The 17,281-nt window shown below is 39.5% G+C and overlaps 2 protein-coding genes across 7 annotated transcripts in view; both read left to right on the forward strand.

Moving 5' to 3' along the window:
- The window catches only part of MTM1 (myotubularin 1), a 46,999-nt gene extending 39,030 nt beyond the window's left edge, over positions 1-7,969 (forward strand). For all 3 annotated transcript variants that reach the window (XM_090060243.1, XM_090060244.1, XM_090060242.1), the window contains exons 12-15: positions 940-1,032; positions 2,610-2,723; positions 3,057-3,233; positions 5,394-7,969. In XM_090060243.1, the coding sequence (XP_089916369.1) occupies positions 940-1,032; positions 2,610-2,723; positions 3,057-3,233; positions 5,394-5,561 (552 nt within the window). In that variant the 3' untranslated portion in view covers positions 5,562-7,969. The remainder of the gene's footprint in view (positions 1-939; positions 1,033-2,609; positions 2,724-3,056; positions 3,234-5,393) is intronic.
- Positions 7,970-10,122: 2,153 nt separating this feature from the next.
- The window catches only part of MTMR1 (myotubularin related protein 1), a 48,950-nt gene continuing 41,791 nt past the window's right edge, over positions 10,123-17,281 (forward strand). For 2 of the 4 annotated variants that reach the window (XM_090059170.1, XM_090059173.1), the window contains exons 1-3: positions 10,123-10,273; positions 12,684-12,789; positions 16,303-16,326. In XM_090059170.1, the coding sequence (XP_089915296.1) occupies positions 10,185-10,273; positions 12,684-12,789; positions 16,303-16,326 (219 nt within the window). In that variant the 5' untranslated portion in view covers positions 10,123-10,184. The remainder of the gene's footprint in view (positions 10,274-12,683; positions 12,790-16,302; positions 16,327-17,281) is intronic. The other 2 variants (XM_090059171.1, XM_090059174.1) reach the window with 1 other exon arrangement.

Genomic DNA, 17,281 nt, shown 5'->3' on the forward strand with positions numbered 1-17,281 from the left:
CTTGTTTCCTGTTTCAGGTATGGAATGGCTACTGTTATAGTGCTTTTAGGGGTAACAACGCAAAAAAATAGAAAAAGTCCTCCAGGGAGCAAAGCCTGGAGTTCAGGATTCAGCCTTCTGACTATAACTTGTGGACTCACATTTGACATGCAAATTGCCAGGGTGCTTCAAAATGATCCCCATAACCAAGGAACTTCTTTGAAGTGCTTCCTTTTGGAATCCTTCAAATTACTGTACTTGCCTGAATCCAAGGCAACTTCAAATTTAAGACAACCTTCCAATAATTTAAATTGTACACATGCAAAAAATATAAAGTTGTTATAGTTTTCCCATGTATAGAATCTAATTAATTGGAGGATTGTCTTAAATTTGACCCTCTCTCCCCCTGTTCCTCCCTCCCCCCCTCCACTGCTGTGACAGGGAAGGTATTGGCAGGGGGGCAGGCAGTGGAGAAGTCGAGCAGCTTTCCCCCTGTTGCCTGTCCCCTGCAACATTTGCCCCCCACCCTCAGCAGTGCCTGGATCCCCTGGCACCTACCCCTTCCCTCATGGTGCCTACCAACTTAGGAAGTTCAGTAATTAACAGGCCATCATCCCATATCAAAGCTTCCTAATTGCTGAAGTCTCAAGCAAAGCTATTAGCACTCCAAGGATAGACTATTAGGGCAGGAATTCAAAAAAGTTCTTGTTTTTTTTTTAAACTAGTGTTTTGGTTCTGGATCTCTACCATTCATAAATACTTAACTGCTCTTCTCCCATCAACAAAGCAGTTTATAACTGGAGCAGGTTTTTAGTATCACTCCTTACCCAGGTCTGCATTATGGACTTAAAATTGCTGCATTATATTCATGTTAACCTGTATCTTGACTTTTATTTTAATGGAATTGGCTGTATAATAAACATTTTTGACTAACATAAGATTTGCATTATTGCATTTCAGAGAATTGGCCATGGCGATAAAAACCATGCTGATGCTGATAGATCACCTATCTTTTTGCAGTTTATTGATTGTGTTTGGCAAATGTCTAAACAGGTAGGTTGTATTTCTCTGTCAAAGGTGGTTAAAATCCAGCAAATCAATATTATTTTAAAATAATCTTTAATTGAGAGCCCAAATCCTCAAAGTATACTACAAGTGTTCTCTGATCTGGTAGCAGAAAGCAACACAGTTGTATTGTGTTCAAAGTTACCCTTCTCCTTTTTTCCTTTTTAAATAACTAGAAATTAATCTGCAGGTTTATACTCTTGATCGTGAACTAACTGTTCATGCATAAATGCATTGTCCTTTGTTGTATCTTGAATGGGTGCTTCCTTAGGAATATTTGGAATAGTGGTAGATTGTTGCATTTATTTTGGTCCTATTTTAGAGTTAGTTTTTATTATTCATTCCATTAAACTTTTCCCCAAGCTGTTCATAGAAACACAGCTCCCTTACATGAGGACACAATAATTAGAAGCACTTTAATGTCAGTGTACGTAGAAAAAACTTCTCTTGCTTCTTTTCTTTTTGTTTTATCCCCCCACTGGTAATCCTTTAAGAGTGCTGAGACTGACTCCGTTCTAAATTCAAACTGAATACCCCTTCAGTGCTGTCCAGATTATGGAAGCTCCTCACTGCTGCTACCCCTAATGTGACGCTGTCATTTTTTAAGTTACAAAACTAAGTGCATTATCTATATGGCAAAGCTTCTTTCATGTAGCAAAGCTATTCAAAATTTAATTTTCTGAGGTAGCAGTGCAAAGTAGTGTTACTTGTTGACACTTTATAGACTTGTAATTTTTTCACCAACTTTACTGCAGGTGAATTAGTTTTTCTTCTGTTTCAGTACTGATGAAGTGACTTCAGTTGACTCTTAAGAATTGTAGGTCTACTATAGAGCTAATGATTCATAAAAGTATAGAGTTCAAATTTATTCTGTAGACTCTCATCATCTTCCTGCTACAGATATTTGTTTATTCAGTTTTCTATAGAAACCTATTGTCCCCATTTTGAGAGAGGTCTTGAAGGTAAAAAGTTACTTGGTGTAACAGTACTGTGCAGCTAACCACGTACTGCAGGCACCCGTAGCCTAGTACAGGCCTCAAGCCTTATCTGCCTGCATCTTGTTTTGATAAATTCTTTTCTAATATTAAGTTACATCTGGCAGAGAAGTCTCAACAGATGTTCCTCATAAATAGCAGTGGTTCTTTACCTATCGCCTCCAAATTCCTTCTTTTAGTTCAGTCTTAATCTTCTTTTGGACCCAAAGGCAAAACCAAAATGAAACAAACTAAAAAAGCACCTGACTTACCACAGAATCCAGTCTTGTGTTAAAGGAATGTTATTTCATCCATTTTGAAGTGGCATTCTGTTTTAGATGTAAAAGTACACTTTATCTAAAGATAAAGAGTGATAAGAGTGCATAGGAATGTTCATCTTTTTCTATTTGTTGTCCATTAACCAGCAATTCATCACATTTATAGTGCTGGCTTTGTCATGGGGAAACTTTTTTGGTAGACTAAGTGACAGACTTTCTAAATGGCTTTTATAGCTTAGTAGCTCAGACCAAGTGTGGGCATGCACAAGCACATATGTATAAACAAATCTCTAACTCTTGACTTTGTTGCTAGTTTCCTACAGCTTTTGAATTCAATGAACAATTCTTGATTACGATTCTGGATCATTTGTACAGCTGCCGATTTGGTACTTTTTTGTACAGCTGTGAGTCTGCCAGAGACAAAGAGGTAGGTAAAACTGATGATCTGTAAAGTTCTGTATAGCTTTGAGACTCTCATCCTAATAGTTGTAACAGCTTAATTATAAATAGCCAAGAAAGGAACCACAGGCATACTTGAACTGGTACTAACAAGTTTGTTTTCGTGTATTCAGAAGACTACATGCAAATTTTAGAGTACATTGTCAGTTTGAGTTAGTGTACATGTATATTTTACTGTAATGATTTGTAAATGTGACGCTTCGTCTAGCGTGCTTCTGTTGTAGTTGGAAGAGTGTAACCACAGTTACCATAACAGACTTGTACTGTATACATATTTGAAATTCTTACCATTTCATTTCAGAAAGTGGCTGAAAAAACATTGTCATTATGGTCATTGATAAACAGTGAAAAGGCCAAGTACATCAATCCTTTTTATACTAAAGAACTGAATCGAGCACTTTATCCAGTAGCCAGCATGCGTCACCTGGAACTTTGGGTCAATTATTACATTAGGTGGAACCCAAGGATTCGGCAACAAGTAAGTCAGTTCTTTTCCAAGTTCTGTGAAATGTTTCTAGAGAGACTATACAGTGTAGACTATCGTTTTTGCTTTTACTTGTTTAAATCCAATGCTCTTGGCCTACACACAACTCTGCTTTAGAGGTTAAGATTATTTCACTGCTCTGTGTCATCAGTCATACTTCCCCAAACCTTTGTCTTTTTAAAGCATTTGCTTGTGAAAGGTGGTGATAAACAAACCTTCAGAACAAACTACAGTGCTCTGTCCTAAAATGGGGAGAATACTGGCACCAGAGGTCAGACTTCTCGCACTGCCCTATTCATGTGACTCAGTTCTGGCTTGGAGGGATGGACTGTTTTTATGGTTTAGGATTAATTACTTTGCCTCTTCTGAGGCTACCAGTTTGAGTTCCAGTTATTCTGGTAGTTTTATGTGGCTATTTGTTTGGTGGGTCTTTTTGGCTAAGACCATCAAAAATAGCTTATTGGGTACCTGTTATGTGGCAGCTTTGTTTTATCACTGCAAACCAGGGTCAGCTCACAGAAGCAGTCTTTATCTAAACACTGGAAAAGAGTAGGAGTTTTTTAAGGCAGCACAGCTTCTCTTCAGCAGTTGATCTCCTGAATTTACAGAATGCTGGAGCCTAGAAGACACTAAACAGGATACTGTGTTTTTTTTTACAAGTATGTTGCCAGTTTTAATTTGTTCTCATTTCAAAGTTTTTGCTCTTTGCAGTGAAAGTCTAGTTCATTAAGGGGAGCTACAGACAAGACTTTTTTTTTTTTTTGGAAAGCTAACAATTTTGGGACGTAAAATTAGCCAGTTACCTTTTTGAATGTTTCAGTAATGCCCATTGCCATTACTGATCTGATTTCAGGCACTGGTATTCTGTAAGTGTAGATGGAATAGGTTATTGCTGGCAACAAGCAATTAAAAAATATCATTGAGTTTTAACATACTGTGAAGTTGTCAACAGTCTTACAGATGCATGTGCCATTTAAGTCCTCTCTCCACTAGGAAACTTAACTTACAATTGACATGTTTCATTGAGCCTGTGTTGCTGGGACAAGACCCTATTGCTATTTCAAACTGACACTAGCCAGTGCTGTATCACTTTGCTAGCCTAATATTAAGTGCTCTCCTTGTAGTTCTACTGCTGATTCTAGGTAGTGACTGCACCATAGATGTTGATTTTGTGCTTGTGTTGTGACATGATACTTCTCTCCCCTGAAGCTTAATCTGTTTCTTTAAACATTAGCAGAAGGTAAGGTATTTCATTTATTAACCCTTAAAGGAGGGTGGCACTTGTTTGGTCTTGTAGAGATCAGGAAATTGTGTACTGAGATGGATGGTCCCTATTGGATTACTTCTGAAGTTAGTGGCAAATATCTGTAAAGCCACAGTGGCAGCTCCTTGAGATGGATGTATCTAGGGGATGCTAAAGACTACGTTGCCTCAGTTTGGTGCATGCAGCATCTTTCTTCTATTTAATTAGTCTTTTCTGTATCACAGAGATTAAAATGATGAAACTGCTCAAATGGATCATGGTTTTCTGTACCCCTTTCCCTCGCCCTTTTAACAAGCTGCCCATAATATGTATATTTTTTGCCCTGAAGTTTAAGATTTAAGAAGACAGATATTCAAGGTTTTGTTACAGAGTTAACAAATGGAAAAGGACTGTTTTGGTTAAAGTAACTAAAAGAGTGAACAATCCTTAATTCTGAGGATGCCAACATATTACCGGTGTGATTTTTGTTTTTGCAGCCTGGTGACTTGGCCCTTTTAGACAAGATATCTGCTGTTTTTGAAGTCTTGGTTTAATCTTTCATTTTTAAGCTGTGAAGGGCTAGATGTGCTTATATCCTGTGTAAAATGGGAACAAACAGCAGTAAACATGGCTGGTTGTTACTGAAGTTGCGTGAACTTATTTTGGTAGTAAGCTAAATCTAGATGTTTTGCTACAGAGAAACCTTTTGAGCAAAGAGGGTTCTTATAGATACAGAAATGGAAACTTTTTAACATTGGGTCTTCCTTTCAGAAATATCCACTGTTAGGGAGTTGCAGCATGCAAATATCAAATGCTGCCAGGCACCTGTTGGGTTGATGCAGAGCAACTTCAAGGCATTCAAGAGCAAGTAAAATCAAGTTGTAAAAATGTTTTGTTGCATCTCTTTCTAGCAGCCAAATCCAGTGGAGCAGCGTTACATGGAGCTATTAGCTTTACGTGATGACTACATGAGGAGACTCGAAGAGCTGCAGATCACAAATAATACTAAGATCTCCAATTCATCAACCTCATCAGCATCTCCGTCACAGATGATGTCCCATGTGCAAACACATTTTTGAAGCAAGAATGTGGTTTGCTTTCTTCAGAACACTGAAGCCACGAGTGGTGCTTAACACAGATCTGTAGTACAAAAAGGAGAGTATTATGAATGCCTTAGTTTGGACCTCTACCTAACTCCACATATTAGACCTTCTCTGTAGTAGGAGGACTGAAAGAAATTTTCAATTCATTATGTGCCTTTCAAAACCTGTGGACTGGGAATGTGTTAACCAATTTGCAGTTAGCTGGGGTGCTTTAGACTTTTGAAGAAAACTGATAAAATTACAACTTTTTTTTTTTCATTAGTACATATGTATTTATTATATGTTTAGGCCACCATCCTGTAAAAACTTAAGCATATGCTGGATCTTGTACACTATGTCTATAGGGCCTTTGACTTCAAAGGGACTATTCATAGTGGATAAATCTAGGTATGTGCATAAGTCTGCAGGATAAGGACTTTCAGTTTCCTGAGAGAACTTCCTTGAGCTTTCTAAAGCCAAATACTCAGGAATAGAATTTTCCTGGTTAACTGAAAACTACTTCAGCTTTCTGTTCAAAATAATTGAAAAAGAGGAACTTTTTTGGTAATTTAAACTTGTGATAATTCAACTTGCTCTGTATATATCAAAGAGGACATGTAAAAAAAAAAGGCTAATTTTTATACTGTAAGTGAAGATTTTTAGAATGAATAGATAAGGATTTTGATGGCTTGGGAAGAAAAATGATTTTTTAGGTAACTATGGAACACTACATATTTTTGAATGATCAGTTATGTAGGTGAAACTTTCTGGATTTTGATTCTGTTGATTTGCTTAAATTATAGTTTTCAAGGAAAAAAACCTAGAATTCTTTAAAGACATTGCTTTAAAGTCCAGTATTAGCAATACGGTTTGTGCTTGTATGCATTTCCTAAAATAAAATGTGCCTATTCAGAGCAACTTTTATACCAAAGTAGGTTAAAAATTTTAAGATGATCATTAATGCATTGGTAACCTCTTAAATTTGTATAGTCTAGCACATTTAGTGGATATTTAACCTATTTGTTTAACAAGTTTATTCTTTATAAAGTATTTATAGGGATTTCAGTATACAAGATTTGCAAATAGTATGTGCGCATTGAAATAGTCTTTTGATGAACTCTGTTTTGAGGCCATTAATTAAGAGGCTTCTCTTGTTAAATTTATAATTTGCTCCTTTCAGGCATTTTTTATATTACTTGCAAGTATTTCTCGAGACAGCACAGACCTTGCTACTTGATGTTTTAATTCATATTTTGCATACACTTGGAAGTTTTAATGATGTTCAGTCAATTTAGTATGTTTTGCAGTATAGGTTTTGTAAAAGACTTTGTAGCTAAAATGGTTATTTTAAATGAAGTGTGTGTTGACATTTGAAACTTCTACTGTTGTAAATTATTGTAAATGTGGTAAGTTTGATCTACAAAATGTAACAACAAAATTAAATGGGATTATGTATAAATTAAGTTTGTGTAATTATATTGAAATATGGTTTATTAGAACTTCTCCTCCAAGGCTTGTAGAGTGTAAATATTTTGCATACAGAAGAAAAACTTAAAGCATATGGTTCCATAAAAAAAACTAGAAGTTGTAGTTTAGAGGATGCTGGAATGTTTTAGAAATTAACATTGTTCATAGCACAAAAAAAAGTAGCACCTCTTAATTTGATACAGTAAGTACTATACTAAAATAATTGCACTATTTTTTCAGGGAAATGCAGAGTACTGCTTATGTGTTCTAAATACACATGGTTTATGTCCACTTATATTTTTTCTCCTCTGAATTTTTCTTGTACATCTTTTCAGCACATACATGTGGAGCTGCAACTTTCAGTTCCCCTCCAGAATCTTGGCATTGTTTTAAGATAGATTGGATGCTTTACAGCAGATGACCAAGGAGGCTTAATTCAACCCAACAACTTATCCTTATTGCATTGAATAGCATAACTTTGCAGATTTAAAACTATGCAGACTGGCATGTTTGCCTCCTATTTGTGTGTGGTTTATAAAACATTAGGTTTTTGAATCAGGATTTTTAAGAGTATTGTACTATTTGTATCAAGTGCTTCATATAATCTGTTTTATCAGCAGTGTCGGAGTTGAGAAAATTGAGTAGTCTATTTTGTAAATATTGTGTAATAAACATTGCATTTCAGAATGTGTAACATGATGAAAAGGATTATATGCACTTGCTGTTTCATTACATATATACAGTACACTTTTATATTGCCAAAATTGTTGACACTTCATTTTTATGTAGTTGGAACTGAAGTTTGTTCTTTAAAAGCCTATAACTTAGTTACATGTTCACTCGGATTTCTTTGTTGAGTCAGTGACTTAAAATAAAACATTGCTATTTTAATAGAATTAAAAACAAATCTTATAAAATAAAAAAAACCCTGAAACGTTCTAATTTATTAATCTCTTCATTTCTGGGATATTGCCTTATTTTTGAAGAACATTTTAGTGTGATAATGAAGATAGGTATGTACAGTGGTTGCTGTTTTCAGTATACAGTTTACTTCTGTTGTTCATTTGAGCAGTTCAATGTGTGCAAAAATACTGCTGTGTTATATACAACCCGATTGTTGTCAGGTAGTGTTCCCATGAGGACATGGCATTGTGAAGCATAATCTAGTATTTCATAACAGTTAGCTCTTGTCTATTATGTTTGACCACAACAGCTTCTGTGAAAACAGTGCCAAAACCTGTTCAGGAAGAGTGCACAAGACTGCTCAAGCATTCCTAGGAGTAATATTGGGTGCCTATTAGTACACTTAGTTTTAAATATTCCAGGGTAATGATGCACATGGAACTGGAATAAAATGTTCCCTCTGCTACTTCACTCATGGCCTTTGATTAAAGATACCGCCCTTTTCTCCTTCCCACCCCCTGCAACTCATTCCTTCCCCCCCTCCACATGATATCCATCTAAATATCTGATATAAGTTTAACAATTGGACATACCAAGCATTTGATTAACCAATGCCAGCCTCAAACTGTTGTATGGAGGGAGCTACGTCCTCCCATTCCCATATTCAAGACCTGGAATGACCACCTAGTTATTGCATTGAGCCCCAACTTCTTACTTGGTTGTCTTCTGAAAATTCATTTGTTACAGAGTGCTTACCTTTGGTCTCCACCCAAATGTTACAGTTACAGGTAAGCTAAGTGAGAGAGTTAAATCCCTTAGTGCTGTTTTCTCTGAACTGGCATTTTAGATTGTAATTTTTATTTTAAGGTAGAATTTGTTAAGCCATGTCTTCGTCTTAATCATCTTTGCCTATAATTTTTCCCCACGTTTGGTATCCTAGTACTATCACTTTTGATAATTGGTAGAGCTGTTATTGTTCCAAAAAAGTATACTACTTCAAAATGCTTATATAACATGTATTTGGGAATGTCAAACAATATAATAGAATGTAGTAAATGTAGATCCAAGATTCCCTGTATTTTTTATAATGCAAAATATAATAGTAATAATAATATTCCTTTAGCACGATATGCATCTAGGAATAGCTATGTATGAGAACTCTTGGGTGTGCTTGGCAATTTGTAGAGCCTACAAAAAGGAGGGTGTCTGTGTTTGTCATTTTAAGAAAATGTTGATTTTTATTATGGAAGGACTGGGCTGTTCCATGAACTCACGTAAGGTTGAGTTCTGCGCTTAAAAGCTTTGGTGGTTCTTAAGTCGGGGATGATAGTGTTTGCCAAGTAACGCCCCTGCTGGTTCAGGAAAATTTTAACTCAGAGTGATACGAATATATACCTCTTTTCATGGAAAGAAACTTTTTGTTTCAGAATTAGGTTCTTATCTGGTAGATTTTTCCTCCTCATCGTCAGCAACCCTTTGATTCAAAGATGACCTCCTACCGCAGCTCTCTGATACGTAGGCTGAGATTAGGGTGGCCATCTCATGTTTTGAATCTATCCCAGGTTTCTAAAACATCAGCGTGCCTGTGACACGCAATGCAAACATGCTCACACGTATCAGCTGCCGATGATGGTGCGTAGGCTTTACGTCTGGAAGGTGGATGCAAATTATTACTATGTTTTAAAAATGTGCTGACCTACTGCACTCGGCTTCTACATTTAATGTTTATTTAAATGAATGCCCCGGGTCACGCGCTAGTCTCATCCCTGGAGCCTCCAGGGCCATCCTGAAGGGTGTTGGTGACCCTCCTCTTTCCCCACTCCCCCTTCTTGCTTCAAGGGTGAGACGTGGCCTCAAAACAGGCTTCAGATTACACATCTGCAAAAACCCCTCCAAAACCCAGGGCTGCAAGTGCGGCTAGGACTAGATGGCGGCTATGGGCGGAGGCTTCTCCTCTGGCTGCTCGTCCTTCGCATCCCAGCCCTCCATCCACGTTCTTGAGGTCGGCCTTCAACCCATCCTCGTCCTCTCGGGCTGCGCCCATGCCCCCAGCTGGCCGTGCCCTGCGCTCCCTCCGCACCAGGGGCAGGCCGTGCGCCGCGCTGCTCCCCTGCTCGGACCCGGAAGGCGGCCGCAGCCACTTCCGCCTCGCGGGGTCCCATGAGGCCGCGCGCAGGCCCGACCCGCCCCCTGCCGCGGGGGCCGCTGGGTAGCGCGGCCGCCAGGTGCGGTGGGGGGGCCGGCGGCGCCATGGAGCGGGCCGCGGCGGCCGAGGGCGGCGGGACCCGCCGGGCGGCCAGGGTGGGCTCCCGGCAGCCCAGCACCGAGGCGCTGGACAGGTGAGCGCGGGCGGCTCCCCCCTCCCCCTCCCCGCGCACCGCTCCTCGGAAACTTTCCGCCTCCCCGGACGTGAGGGGAGATTGTTTAAGGGGGAAAAAAAAAAAAGCTGCTCCTCGCCCACGATTCTGGTTTTTTGCCCCCCCCCCCCAAATAAACGGGTACTCCTCGGCACGCGACGTTTGTCACCGAGTCGAGTGGTGCGTGGCACTGGCACCGGCGCCTGGACATGGTCCTGAGCTGTGGGCAGATTTTGGGAGGGGGAAACGGGCCGGTTCCCCATGTTGGGGCAGAAGCGAGGAGCCGAGCTCCTCGTGAGGCTGTGCGTGGAGCTCGGGGTTGCGCCCACAGCGCGATGCGATGTCGCCGAAACCACCGGGTTTCACCCAGCACTTGCAGAGGGGCGAGACGGTGAAGATACCTCCGGCTCGGCTCCTCTTGACGCCTCGTCGTCTTCTGCATTTCGCATCGTTACGGCCGCTGCTGAGCTGCGCTTCCTCGTTCGCATGCAACACTTCACACCAGCGTGTGCAACACCTAGCACCAGCATGTGCGACCTGGTCAGGAACACGTTTCGCGCTGATCGATACCAGCTGCATTGATTTATACCAGCGTGCCCTCGGCCTGTGGTACAGGCCCCACCAGTGGCGCGCAGGCAACCTGCCAGTGGTTTGTGTTAATGGATGTATTGTAACAACTTTAAAGACCAGCTAATTTTTGTCACGTAAGGTTGAGCTGCAAAAATTTGCTGGTGGTGGCACATTGTTTTAAATTGGCCGTGCACAATCTGCTGGAGTTTGGGGATCGCTGGAATAAACTCTGTTGGCATGACTGTGCCTTGCTGCTTTAACTGCCCTGAGACAGTTCCTTGCGTCAGGGCAAGTTAAAGCAACAAAAACTATGGTGGCGACCAGGTTTAAAAAGAGAATCCTCTAATGAATGGAAACTGGGGAATGGCAGAGCTTTAAAAATGCTTGGAAACGTGGGAGGATGGGCAAATTGCTTTCGCTTCCTTCTCTGTCTTTCACTCTCCCTTTGGGGTTTCTGGTGTGCGTCCTGTCGGTGTGGAAAGGGAGAAGTACGAAGGTGTGCAGGGCGACAAGTTAGCATCCCTCTGCTTTCTCAGGACCACAAAATGCAGGCAGAGTTTTTGCGCAAAAATGTGACCAACTTTCAGTCTGTACCGAGTTATGATTAGAGTAAGTCCTGTCAAATAAGACATGGTATTGTGCAGAGAGGGCACAAGTGAAAGCCGGGATGGAAATGTTCATGAAGGTCTCTAACTACCTTCTTCAGGCAGCAATTCTTAGGGCCCTTAATTTGTCTTCTGGTCTTGTCACAGGGCAGTTGAGCTTGAGGACAGCCTCTCATGGAGTGATAACTGGCCATCTGTGACACCCTCTCAAATCCCAGTTTAACTTGTTTGTGCTCTGCACTGGGTGGTTTATGAATCATTCATTTTAACGTGGGATCCACCCAATGTTGGCATATGTCTTTTTGCTATACAAAGTTTTTAAATTGACTTTTCTTTTCAGTATCTGACTTCCTACTAAGTATAAAACCTACATAAACACAATTACACTTGATAATTACAGTTTCTCTAAGCATATACTATGATTATGCATGCCCCTGGGTTTGGGATAGGATAGAGCTCCAAGTTACCCCTGGCTTGGTACTCTGGAAAATCCTGAGACAGACCTAAGGTTGATGTCCGGTTCAGGTCATTCCTTCCCATGCTCAGTATTTGCTGTTCTGCAGACTTCCCTAATCTAGATGGCCCCTACCAAAGGCATCGGTTCAGATCAGTAACGTCTGCTCTCCCTAGGCTGAGGCAGTGTCTTGGGGGTCCTTGGGTACCCATTTAACTGGACAGTTCAGCAGTGAGAAATGTTTCTGCCTCTCCCTTAGAGCAGAATCGCAGCTCTTCCATCTGTTCTAAACACAGGTACAGCAATAGTAAAAGATGCCATTGGGGAAGTTTTTGAGACAATTGCTGAGAATACTTTTATTTCCTTGATACGCTACTGCCAGAGGAGCATGGCTTTGAGTAGCAATCTTGACAGATATGTGGAGTTCTTGAAAGCACTTATGTATCTTGTGCTCAAAAGACATTCTTTCTGAAGGCCTTAAAGACAAATATATGAATATTATTAAAATTGTATTGGATAAAGAGACTGAAAATGTTGCAAGTCTGCAGGGCCGTAACCGTATTTGTTGATTTATTAACGGCTCTATATCAGCAGTATAATATGTGTTTTTCTGTAATGCCAGTGCTGCTCGTTCGTGGTTTTTGCAAGTTGTGTTAATGTGGGATGTAATGAAATTGTCTCAGTGCTTCAGCCTGAAGTAGTAGTAGTAGTTGCTGTTCTTGTTGTTGTTTAGCAAACTGAAATATTTATTCTTTTCTTGTAGCCCTACAGGGTCACATGTTGAATGGTGTAAACAGCTTATAGCTGCTACCATTTCTAGTCAGATTTCAGGGTCGGTGCCATCAGACAGCGTATCCAGAGAATACAGGGTAAGTGGTGTTTACCATTTGTGGAATTTAAATTTCAGTGTTGAAATTCAAGAAACCATTTGCTGCTCCGATCCTTGACTATTTGAGACTCAAATCTTACTCCCTAGTGAGTAGGCATGCACAGGTTCCCTTTGTGTTTCATCCCAGAGGTTCTCAAACTGATCTGCAAACCACCACTGGTCTGCAAGCTCCATTCAGGTGGTCTGCAGCAATGTTGCAGAACGTTCGAGAATATCTGTACTTTTAAGGTAAGACTACTGATATTAAAATACAAGTTGTGTGCTTTGATTTGTAGAACAAAAAAAAAAAATTAAGTGGTCTGCCAAGACCCTCAGGATTTTTAAGTGGTCCGTGGGGGAAAAAAAAGTTTGAGAACCACTGTTTTATCCTACTTAAACTAACGGCCCTCAATTCTACAGTACAAGAAGTAAGTGGAAAAAAGAGAAGGGAGTCCCAATGTGATGTCTTACAGCAAAGTTGTTTAAATAAACATTATTACCTAGAAATGATTATTACCCAAATATTTTCTGAAAATTAGATCAATTTATAGTTATAGAGCTAAAATACCTTTCCCAGCTTGTACCTTGCATTCTAGGTACAGAATTCCATTATTTGAATTTCACAAAAAAAACCCCCATAATGCCTGCGCCACCTCCAAAGAATGTTTATCACTTATACCGTTCTTCCATGGTTTTGATGTCTGTTTAATTTCGGGGGGCGGGATTGTGGCGGGGGGCGGGTTCCTTATGGTAAAGTTTCTTACAATTGAAACAGACTTCTTTCCTGTCTGTCTCCCAACAGCAAGAAAGTTGTTGAGGCAGTGATTGTGCAGTGTGGTTAGCCTGCTTGGAATCACTGAGGTTTTTCCCCGTCATTTTTCATGGTCTCTTCACTTCCTTTTTGTATATATGCAGCCAGTCTATACAACCAGCCAGATCATTTTGTGTTCTCTCTCTCTCTCTCCTGTTAGTAATAAAAATGTAATCTCTGCTTCAAGCCCTTATTAATATTTGAGAATTTCTGTTTAACTTTGGTCTTTTGCATACACCCTCCTCTTCATTCCTTGGATTTAAAAGACAAAATTGTGGTCTGCATGCAAAATGGCCAGATAAAGATTGGATCTTGTTTGCTTTACAGTGGAGTTTAATTAACTTTCCCAGGCTCTTTGTGTTTAAAAGGAGTTAGACACTGTCTAGAAAAAGTACATTCCTTTAACTTCTGTCACTGTGGGTCAGATTCAGCTTGAGCTTGAAGATGAATCCACTAAATGTATTTGATCCTAGTCTATTTAAAAATTCACCTCACAGAATTTGTTACTTATATTGGCACAGTCAGCAGCTTGTACTCAGAAAAAGCCTAGCTCTTCTAGAGTATGGCAGCTGAATTGCAAATTCTCACTTCAGGTCAAGGCTGATGTCTTTGATAAAACATTGTGGGAAACCTTGCATTACAGCTGTCTATGTTGTGTTTGCCCTGTAGATCAAGGACTTCATTTTATCATGATCCAAGTCTGGGAACTTGGTGTTCAATTTACTGTTTCAGTTATAATGCATTCCTCCAGAGTAGAAGGAGCTTTTTATTCTAAATAGTCTGGCATTCTCTCCCTTTCTCTCTTCCCAGACAGATCTTAGACTTGACTTCCAGAATGAGAAATCTTTTGTGGCCTAATTAGTAGCATTTAACTCTAGTTCATTCCCTAGTCTTTCAGAAATCAAGGGAAAAAGAAGGTCAAACTTTTCTGTATTTGGAAGACTAGTTTGTTTATGAATTGTATTTAACATATTTTCATTGCTATGATTTAAACCACTGCATTTGCAAGTAATAGTGCAAAGTTTCTAATTGTAAGATATCTTTTACCCTTGCTGACTAGAAATACATAGCTTTTTAAAAAGGTGAGAATGGTGTTGTATTGTGTCTCCTGGTGCTGCTTTGAGAAAGTGTCTCTTCCTCTTCTTACTAGAAGTCTGGCTGTACTTTATTGCCTCTTGACTGTCACTTAACATACTGGATTTTATATATTTCCAGAAAATCAACTGGAACAGCACATGCAATACTTCTAGGGTTTTTTAAAAATATATAGTCAGCTTGAAGTATGTGTAAGTAACACATTCTAGTAGCACTGACTACAATCAAAAGCAAAGTGAGCAAGCATACAGCCTTTCCCACAAAGCTGCCAAAACATCCAAATCTTGATTCGTACAATGTTCCTAAACCTATTTTTTTTTTATGGCTTTGGCTGAGGGTAAAATCAACACACTTGCTTTTTTCTGTGATCCAGGTAACCTAGCTAGCAATATCTAGCATCTCCTTCACATTTTTGTATGCATCTATATTAGTGTTTTTCATTTTGAAATTGGATGCACTGACCTTATAACAAATGGAAAGAATAAATTAAGTTTATACAATAGCTTATTTACATAATGCATTGTACTGGTTGTGAAGTAATGATTTGGCAGGTAGAATGTTCCTTTAAAAGTAAGGTATCCCCTTTGACTGCATCTAGAAATTATTTTTTGAGAGTTAACTGGCCGGTTCAAATTTCATTCTCCTTTAAGAGGTTGTTCTATCCTTAGTCTCATTGCTCTGCCTGAATTTACAGGTAAAGGGATGTCCAAACACTGTTTTATTTTTATAGGTGACTATGGATTGTGACCTTCCCACCCTGAGGCAGATGTCAGTGTTTGTCTGTGCTGTAGGCACCTTCAGTCTGCACTGCTGAAAACGCTATCCTTGAGCAATTCATAAATTTCAGTTAGAAAAGACAGTCTCGACCTACTCCTGAATGGCACAGGCTGAAAAGAGTAGATAACATTTGAAGGGTTTTTAAAAATTTCTTATTTTTTGGCCTGCAGCTGGGTTTTCTGTCAGTTTCTGCAGTTCATAGTAGTAGTTTTACTGCCGTTAACTTGGGCCATTCACTGTGTCCCTGAATGTACATGTATGTATTGTAAAAACTCTGAGGATCCCAGAGGCCTCCCTGATGCACCAGAATGCTGCAAAAATGTAAAGGTCGTGAAGGAGCACGTTTTGCTGCAAAGGGAAAGGTCAAGTTTGGAGGGTGAAGAACCAGCTTTCCTTCCTAGCTTCGCAGTTATTTGCCTTGCATAGAGTGAGAGTTGTTCCAAAACTCTGAGTTCATGGTAACTTGCATACATCCCCCTTGATTGGATAAACCCCTCAGGGCCTCCTTGGATAAGGGGGTGTTTGGGTAGAAAGTGCTGGTGATAATAGTGGCTGGAAAACTTTGAATGCAGGTTAGCGGAAAGGTTGGATGTACCCACATTCAGACATTTGACTCAAAGCTACAGGTCCATTAGGTTTCATATCTGTTATTGTAGGCTTACTATATGGTGCCCAGAAAGATTGCTAACCTGTTCCATATTTCAGTGTAGCATGTTGTCATTGAATAAAAGGCTGCCCAGAACCAGGTTCTCAAAAGAGCTTGACTCCCATTCAGACACTAAAATAGAAAGCCTGGATTTTGTTAGTAACATTCTGTATTTTAACTAACAGGTACACAGGAGGCCTGATCTACGGGTAAGAATACCTTTGACTACCAGCAAATGGCCTCCTGTCTGTGTCTTCTGTGCTGTGTTGAGAGCTCAGTGTGTCAAGTGTTCTTCTTTTCTTCATTAATGTTTTTTTATGGATAAGTTGGACCATTTTGCTATGCAGTGCAACAGCTTGTTTGCCATAGAAATGCTTTATATACATTACAGTGTTTTCATGAGCCATAAAAGCCAATGTGTGAGAGGGCAGTATATTTAAGTTATGTTACCAATGTGCGGTACTAACTTCAGTTTTATTACGTTAATTTTGACAAAATGGATGCTCACAACTGATGCTTACATGCTTTGGACTACAGAGTACTGTATTAGCAGCTTTAATGTGTTATCTATGCTAAAGAATTTCAGTGTTAGCTTATGAAAAAGCAGTAAGTCTTTGTCTGTCCTATTTAAATAAGATTTCAATTCATGCTTGTGTTTGTACATGTTTTACCGTAATTGCTTCAGCCCTAGAGCAGAAGTGAAAGTTGGGATTGAAATTAGACACTAATGCAATGACCTGCATCTTTTTGATGATTTTGGAGGCCGGGTTTTATCCAGCGTTCTTTAAGGATAATAAAATTGTGTGCCTGGTTTTCTCTTCCCTCGTGCTTTGGAGTGCTAATCGAGTGAGAAAAGATATGGCTAATAGAATGACATTGCTCTCAAAATATTCCTAACAGTTTCATTCAAACAAGGCTTTTAGCTTATAATAGGGGATAATTTAAGCTTTATAGCATAGTAAGATATTAATCAGTTGCTTCCATATCCAAAACCCAGTTGGATGTGTATAATAGCTGTAGTATACAAAAGTCAGTATTTTTCAATCCTTGAAGTAATTGGAATGGGTTATGATTGTAAAATCCATTTTTCTTTGGTCAATTTTATTTGCAAAGGCTTCTGGTCCATGAGTGGTTTGCAGTGCCTCTATTTACTTCCTTTAATGC

The sequence above is a fragment of the Crocodylus siamensis genome, chromosome 8 (assembly GCF_052110815.1).
Source record: "Crocodylus siamensis isolate JL-2025a chromosome 8, ASM5211081v1, whole genome shotgun sequence".
Taxonomy (NCBI): Eukaryota; Metazoa; Chordata; order Crocodylia; family Crocodylidae; genus Crocodylus; species Crocodylus siamensis.